Source organism: Urocitellus parryii, chromosome 2 (assembly GCF_045843805.1).
Source record: "Urocitellus parryii isolate mUroPar1 chromosome 2, mUroPar1.hap1, whole genome shotgun sequence".
NCBI lineage: Eukaryota > Metazoa > Chordata > Mammalia > Rodentia > Sciuridae > Urocitellus > Urocitellus parryii.
Genome location: NC_135532.1, coordinates 167,597,342 through 167,605,403, shown reverse-complemented (window position 1 = coordinate 167,605,403; position 8,062 = coordinate 167,597,342). Strand labels below are relative to the sequence as shown.

The 8,062-nt window shown below is 36.8% G+C and overlaps 1 protein-coding gene across 2 annotated transcripts; it reads left to right on the top strand.

Annotated features, from left to right (window-relative positions):
* The first annotated feature begins 508 nt into the window (after nucleotides 1–508).
* Cox17 (cytochrome c oxidase copper chaperone COX17) lies at nucleotides 509–7,436 on the top strand. Of its 2 annotated transcripts, none has more exons than XM_026393809.2 (3): nucleotides 509–707; nucleotides 2,494–2,582; nucleotides 2,915–3,004. In XM_026393809.2, exons 1-2 carry the CDS (start codon nucleotides 601–603, stop codon nucleotides 2,576–2,578), a joined length of 192 nt encoding a protein of 63 aa, XP_026249594.1. In that variant the 5' UTR covers nucleotides 509–600; the 3' UTR covers nucleotides 2,579–2,582; nucleotides 2,915–3,004. The 2 variants fall into 2 exon arrangements, with proteins under 2 accessions (XP_026249594.1, XP_026249587.1); XM_026393802.2 differs by lacking the exon at nucleotides 2,915–3,004 and adding an exon at nucleotides 7,298–7,436 and having other exon boundaries at nucleotides 511–707.
* Nucleotides 7,437–8,062: the final 626 nt, after the last annotated feature.

Here is an 8,062-nt window from a genome sequence, read left to right as displayed (position 1 = left end):
AATAAACATGACTGATTCAAACTGAAATCACCTGGAGGGGGGCTCTAAACGAAAATTAGTTGAAGACTTAGTGTTTTTCTCAAGAGTAGTGGACTGGATTGTTCAAATGTCCTTCTACTCATTTTTATCTAGGTCAATGAAAAACAATACAAGCTGGGCGGGCACTTCAGTAAGACAGAGAATGCCCAGGCAAGGAATATGGGAAAGAAGTCTGTTACTCAGCGGAACTGGCTTTCACTAGGGGTTTCTTTTGTTTAGCTGGGACAAGTCATTTCACTGTCCTGAGCTTCAGTGCAGACACTCTTGGGGGATAAAAAGGTTGGGAGATCTCGCGGTCATGGGCCTCTGAGAGTCCTACCCAACCCGACCTACACTATCCTTGACCTTCACACCAACCTCTCTGCGCAGGCGCTAGACCGGCGCGCCTCCCAGAAGCCCTAATCTCGCCACTCCTGCGCAGGCGCGCTCCTGTTACCGCACCATCGAGAGAGGCAGGACTTCCTGTACTTTTTAGAGGGACTGCGGAAGTGACTGCGGACGAATCGGAAACGGCCGGAGAGTTAAGCCTGTCCACGCCTGTAGCTGCTTTCAGCTTTAAAGATGCCAAGTCTGGCGGCCGCGAGCCCAGCCCCGTCTGAGTCTCAGGAGAAGAAGCCGCTGAAACCCTGCTGCGCCTGCCCGGAGACCAAGAAGGCGCGCGATGCGTGGTCAGTGCGCAGCCGGGGAGGGGGCGTCGGCGCGTGGCCCGCACCTTCCACCACCGAAGCCCTCTGCCCTGTGCCCTCCCTAGAGAGTTAGAGGGCCCCGTAGGTTTCGCGGTTTGCTCTCTTTACCGAGCCCGCAATTCTGTCCCGGGAGATGAGAGGGCCCGAGGCTCGCGTCACCCGTACATTCCTTTCTATAAATTATTTTTGAGCATCTTCCATGTTAAGCACTGCGTTAGGTCCGGAGATGTGGAAATTCCTAAAGATGCTACATCATTTAGAGGACTTTAAAAACATACAGAGACACATGTCAACGATAGCTGTACCACCCGCTAATGGCTATAGTAGATTTGACAGAAACGAAGAGTAAAGTTTCTGGTAATTTCCAAGTATTTCTTACAAAATGTAAAGAGCAGGACAAAGCGTACATTCCTTACAGTTCTGAGGAGTTCTCCCTTTAAGCAAGCAAAAATTAAAAATCAGCCAGTTTACAACGTAGGTGACATTATAGTATTCAGAATAGTTAATCTAGGTTATCAATTCACCAACCCCCCCCCCATTACACTTCATATAGCCTCTGGTAGAATAGATATCATTAAGAGTCCACAGATACTGCCAATATGAACCTCCTCCTATAGTAGTCCCTTTTGACTTCACAAAGTTGAGGGATAGTAGATGTGAAAAGAAGAGAAATCATAATTGACAAAATTCACATACTACTATAATTGTAATTGATAATAAGAGTGCAGGAGCTCTGCTTTGATTAATACTACTACTTTGCAAATAATACTCTAAATGGAGAATTGAAAGATTATATACTGATGCTGAAAGTGATCCAGTGGAACCTTTGGATAGTTTGGCCTCATGATTAGGAGTCTGGGATACAGAGTCAGGGTTTGAATCTTGATCCACCAATTGATGACCTTGAGCAAATTATTTTAACATGTCTGCTTCATATGTCTGTAAATTGAGCCTAATGTATCTGCCTCTGGGATTACTGTAAGGTTTAATGGTACAAGTCAGGTCAAGTTCCAAGCACATTATATGTAACATTCGCAAATGATCATTGAAAGCTAATGATGATCACTTAATAAGAAATTCAATTTCCTAAACAGCCTCTCCCATTTACAGCAGGCCTGGAGCTATTGGAAAGTAGGATTTTGATGAAATAGAACTCTGTTTCCTTCTATAACTTTCCTTTCAAATGGGTCACCTCAGCCTTCTATGGCTTCTCTTTAAATATCTGTAGTCATGAGTCAGTTATTTCTTGTCATTGAATTTGGCTTAACTTGATGTGATAATATTACATTTTCGGGCCCTAGAAATTAAACTTTGTGGTCCTAGTCTTTACTTTGTGAATCTTACCAGTGAAAAGCTCTTTCATCATCAAAAGGGGGATTTTGCTGCTCTCAACTACCAGATTTTTTTTTTATGTTTATGTTGTTGGGTATCTGACAATTAGAACAGATTTAATTCCCCTGTCATGGATAGGTGAAAAAGTAAACTGTTCAGTCTGCTCTTTATTTAACAGGAATGTTATTCCTTGAATGTGAACTAATGATGATATTTGATATCTGTAATTATTTCTCCTAATTAGATTCCCCCAGAAAACTAGTTCTGTGGAACATCTTTGTAATCGTGGAACAAAATCAAATAAAAATAAATCTGTTTGGTGTAAAAGCATCTTTTTAAAATTGCAGCTACATTTCATCATACTCATCTTCTGCCTTATAACTAGCATGTGATTAATAACTTCTCAGTTAGATAACAAGCACATTTTATTTTACAGCATCATTGAGAAAGGAGAAGAACATTGTGGACATCTAATTGAGGCCCACAAGGAGTGCATGAGAGCCCTGGGATTTAAGATATGAAATGGTGAGCATATTGCTTCAAATATGTGTATTAACTTACAGATTTAGCAGCCAGTGAGCAGCATTCTATTTGAAAGGTAGTTTACCTGGTTAATAGAAATGCATAAGTATCACTAAAAAAATAACAACTTTTCAGTTTCTGGTGTAGAATGTAAATGATGCTAATGAATTTAAAGCTATATTGTGAATTTGAGAAGGGGAATCTGAAGCTTTCAAGAAAGAGTTTCACAAAAACTTTTATATTAGAGGAACTCATGGCTGTAGGAAGTTCAAAATATTCCATTTTCTTAGTTAAATGAACTAAACAGAAAATGTTATCCATTTCTTTTGTCTTAGGTGGATCTTTAGTAAATGACAGCATTGCTTTCTGCAAAAGAGATTGGAATTGTTGCTGTTTCTTTTGTAACATGCTTTATTCTAATAAAACTAAAACCTTAGACCTTTTTTTTGGAAGACCTTTGATTCCATATATTTCAATAAAATATTCAACAATACTACAAATAAATGATTTCCTTTTTGGAAGCTCTTTGCTTACCCCTCCACTTCATTTAGGTCTCTATTTAAAAGTCTCTTTATTTGAAAGGCTTTCCCTCAACACCTCAAGTGAACTAGCATTCCTTCCCCATCATTCTATCTCATCCCTGTCCAACAGGAACTTTCTGTGATGACAGAAATGTTCTATATCTGCATTCTCAAGTGTGCTAGCCACTAGCTTTATGTGACCATTGAGCTCTTGAATTTTGGCCAAAGAGACTAAGGAACCGAATTTTTAGCTTTAAAAATATTTAATAGGCACATGAGGCTAGTGGCTAGTCTGTCTTAATATTATCACTTGAAAATTAAGTAGGAATTTTCTCTTTTACTCACTGCCATATTCCCAGCACCTATAACACTGCCTGGCACATAGGAGGTGTTTAATAAAGGATAATGAGGAAATTAAGACTTGTAGTTATGAGAAGGTTCTTGAGGTAGTTAAGCAGGATCAGAACTGGAACCTTGGTGCCCAGGCCAACTCCCTGTCCTTTATGCCCCTCCCCTAACAGCTACACCACACTGCCGCTTTTAGCTTTATAATGATAGCTGACAGATAATGCTAGAGCCACATGTCAACTTAATAGTGATAGAGAGCCTGGCTTTTTTCCCTTTCACCTCTTTGTTGCCTCATTGGAATTTCACATATGGCCAGTCTTACTCTTTGATGTATGAAAAGGAGGGATAAGGAACTTTCCAATAGCTGATTAAAAAGTTTGTATAGTAGAAAACAGTCTATACTGAAAGCCCTGAGGCTTCATTTTTACTCTCCTGAGGTCTAGGTTAACATGTTTTTTGCTTCAACTGTGTTGAACTTTTGTCAAAATATTAATCCTCTCTGACTTTGAGCCATAATATATTTTGTGTTTATAGATAGCACAGTAAACCTTAAGAGGCTTTTAGATTAGACAATTATTTTTTTTTTAAAGAGAGAGTGATTGAGGGAGAGGGAGAGAGAGAGAATTTTTTTAATATTTATTTTTTAGTTATTGGTGGACACAACATCGTTGTTTGCATGTGGTGCTGAGGATGAACCCGGGCCGCACGCACGCCAGACGAGCGCGCTACCGCTTGAGCCACATCCCCAGCCCTAGACAATTATTTTTAAAAATCCCATAGTAAATCATTTTGTAAAATAAGTAAATTTAGGGCAAGATGTATTCTTAAAAAAAATACCTATTAGCTACTTTTAAAGACATAGAATCTCATTGTATATGGCTTCCTTGTTCATATTCTCTTTTACTAGTCAATTGTGTAAGCTATTGCCTTATAACAAAGGACAGTTGGAAAAAAATTGGGCTTGGTTTGTGGCTCAGTGGTAGAGCACTTGCCTTGCATGTGTGAGGCACTGCGTTCGTTCTCAGCACCACATATAAATAAATGAATAAAATAAAGGTCTTATCAAAAACTAAAAAAAAAAATAAAAGTTCACTTGACTTCATGTGAACCATAAAGGTTGTACAGTTATTATAAGTAGCATACATTCAAAAGGACTGGAAGATATTATAGTTTTATTTGTGTTTTGGTGGCAGAGATAAGAGCAGTAGCTATGTTCTTCATTTGTATATAAAAGAACATGCAAAAGCTTTGGACTTAATAAAACTTAATATTTAACTGATCATGTGGTCTTGGATAGGTTCTTCACTTTCTAAACATTAGTTTCCCCATCTGTCATCCAGAGACAAATATACATACCCAAACTACCTTATAGAACTATTGCAGTGAGTAAGAGATATATGTATGTGTATGCTTTGCAAATTATAAAGTGGAAACCAGAACAGAATAGCTCATACCTGGGGAGTTGTGGATAGCAGATACTCATTTTAGGACTGTTGAATGTATGACCTGATTATGTAATTTTGAATCTTGGTTAGTGGAAGAACAATCTGAATCCATCGGGGAACCTTACTAGGGATTCACACTGTCATGTTTTCATTTTCAGTGTAATGAAAATGAAGTATACTTTTGGAAGATGAACAGATATTTGGATCCCTCTTGGTCCCAGGTGTCTTTATTTCCCCAATCTCCATGGGGAAACTGAGGCATAGGGAAGTCAGAAAAGACTTGTTCAAGTGAAGGGTGGATAATGGTAGAATTAAAATTAGTGTTCAATTTATAGGCACTTTACATTTCATTCTTTGCACCAGTTAAGATTTTATTGCCAACATACTCATTTTTAGGATTTCACATTATCTTAATTGTCAATTTTAAAACTTCATTATGAATGCTAATTAGAAAAACCTATTGCTGAAGTTCATTGGTGCATGCAACTCAGTAACTGGGCTATTGGTTGTAGAGTAAAATCCAGTGTAGTATCTGCATTGCTCTGAGATTAACTAAATTGGTTTCTCTTCGACTAATTAAACTGTGTTTTTCTGAGAATAGTATCAAAGAAAAAATATTTTGCAAACTTAGATCTTTCCAGGAATGATCATAAAAGTTGCTTAATTAAAAAACCTTTGTAGATTTTAATATTGTTCCTAAATAAAGTAGATCTCAATTGTACCTTTTCACTAGATTAATATTAATTAATATTATATTTTCTTTGAAAATAGGATTTCAGTCAGTGGTTTTACTCAGATGTGAACCTCAAACATTTTCCAAAATTCACAATTCTGGGCCTGGACTGCAGTTGTTGACTCAGAAACTCCTAGGTGATTTCTTTAACACCCATTGACCTAAGTTTACAAAAAGTAATAGGTAATATGCTAAATATAAACTATCTTTTGAGATTTAATAGTAGCAAAGATAGAGACTTGAAAACTACTAAGACAAAATAGGTTTGATGACAGTGATTCCAGACAATTTTATCTTATGACTGCTTTTTTTTTTTTAATATGAATTAAAAGAAAAAGTAGACAAACCCTAAACTTAAGTAGAAATGTAAGACAATGGGTGGCTAGCATCTTTCTGCCTTAAGAAATCAGAAGAAACCTGGAGAACCCAGTTTGGAGCTTACAATCAAATTAAAGACCAGCACTTGAGTAGTGATGATCTTCAGTATTTATTAATTGATCTTAATAGTTGGGGTGTTTCAAGTATGCCATTTTCAGGGCAGAGGATGTGGATCATCTCGTGTGTGTGTGTGTGTCTGTGTCTGTGTCTGTCTGTCTGTCTGTCTGTCTCTCTCTCACACACGCACACCTACACACATCAGTTTTACATACACACAAATAAGCAACTGATTATGTATGAAAATATGATTCCAAGATAATACAGAAAAAAGTTATTTCTATCATTCAAACATTCTTAAAAATAGGTATTTATTAAGACCCTAAAAATTTTCAAAATGAGAAAGATGGCCCCTCCTCTCAGGACCTTACACTTGAAATGTAACTGAGATTCTATGGGAAAGCCTCCAATATATAATCAGTATCAGGGAGATAACAGTGCCATGGTTGGCTTCACTTTTGGTTATCTTTCCTGCTCAAACTTTTCCTTAAATGTATTCTTTCTTTGGGATTTTTAGAAGAGAGTTTATAGTTTGTGTCTTATTGAAGCTACTTATCTAAACCAAATGAAGGGACCCATTAGATGAGGCTTTAGACTTGGAGAGTTATCTAGCCTGATTTAATTATCTTTTTTGGAATTGTTCTCTTGTCTTCTGGGATAGGGACTGGGAATGGATGTGGGTGAGAGCTATATGAAGAGAAACCTAATGCTCCGAATCCTCAGTAACCCTACCCTCTTCTTCTCTCCCTTTTTGATCTTTCCAAATGAATTTATAAAGAGTTGCCCTTATTTTGCCCTTGGGATTAAGTAAGTAATTTTCCACAGGAAGTGCCTTGTGTTCTAAGCTAACCTTCTGCCTTCCACTTTGTGAGTCTTTGCCAAACATTCTTGAATCAGCAAAAAGAGGAGTTTGTAGATCTCTCATGTTGAATATCTATAAAAATAAAATGCTAACCTTGTTTGGAAGATAATTTTGAGGAAAAAGTTATTGTTTTGACTTAAACAAAAGCTTCTAAAGATTAAGTGATGTTATGAATTGAATAGTTTCTAGTTAGGCTCAACTAGAATCTTGTAATGTAGATCTTTATTTTATTCTGTGACTAATTTAGAATAATTGTGGCAATTAATTGATAATACTTGACTGAAGCATTCATTTTTAGAGGTCATAATTCCCTAAAACCATAGATCTGGTGTGGTGTTTGAAATCTGACTTTCTAAAATAAATCTCTTCTGTAGGTGGCCTGCTCTGTGAATGAATAATCCCTGAAGAATGAAGAAGATTAAACAATTCTTGAAAGTTCTTTGATGAACTTTGATAAATGGATAAAGTATTTATAATTTATTAAAAAAAAAGGAAAGTGTCTATGGTCAAAGATCTTCAGGTGTGTTTCTTTTTGTGTTCCATACATATAGCTGCATTTTGTTTTTCCTCTAGTAACAAATTTTGTGATATGAGTTTCTTTTGTTCTTATTATTTTGTCATTCTGGGAACCGTGGGATGTTTGTTAAGAGAAAACAGATACTTCTCTTTGTTAGTGAAATCTTCAAAATTACATGCAAGTAAGAAATTCACTTTACCAATTCAGAATGAGTATGTTAGCCATATTATCTCATTCAAGGCTTATATTTTGTATTTTTAGATTGATTTTATCATTTATGGCACTGGGGATTGAATCCAGGGCTTTGTACATGCTAGACAAGTGCTCTATCACTGAACTACAGTGAACTAAAGCCTTTTACAATTTTAAGACATGTCTTGCTAAATTGTCCATGCTGACCTCAAACTTATGGTGATTCTGCTGTCTTACTTAGCCTTCCAAGTAGCTGGCATTACAAGTGTGTACCACCACACCTGTTTGTTATTGTTCTTTACTACAGTAACATCTTTTGGAAAAGTATGTTAAATTTTAGACCAAGTTAGGATGATTTGGCTTGAGAAATCTCAACTGTTTGGCATAATTAATATGTGCGTGACTAGTTACATTGTAGCATGGATTAGGA

Bases quoted from the DNA above. Each gene is read 5' to 3' on its own strand.
- Cox17 (XM_026393802.2), top strand. From the start codon at position 601: ATGCCAAGTCTGGCGGCCGCGAGCCCAGCCCCGTCTGAGTCTCAGGAG. The intron at 708-2,493 runs GTCAGTGCGCAG...TTTATTTTACAG, and splicing joins AAGAAGGCGCGCGATGCGTG to CATCATTGAGAAAGGAGAAG.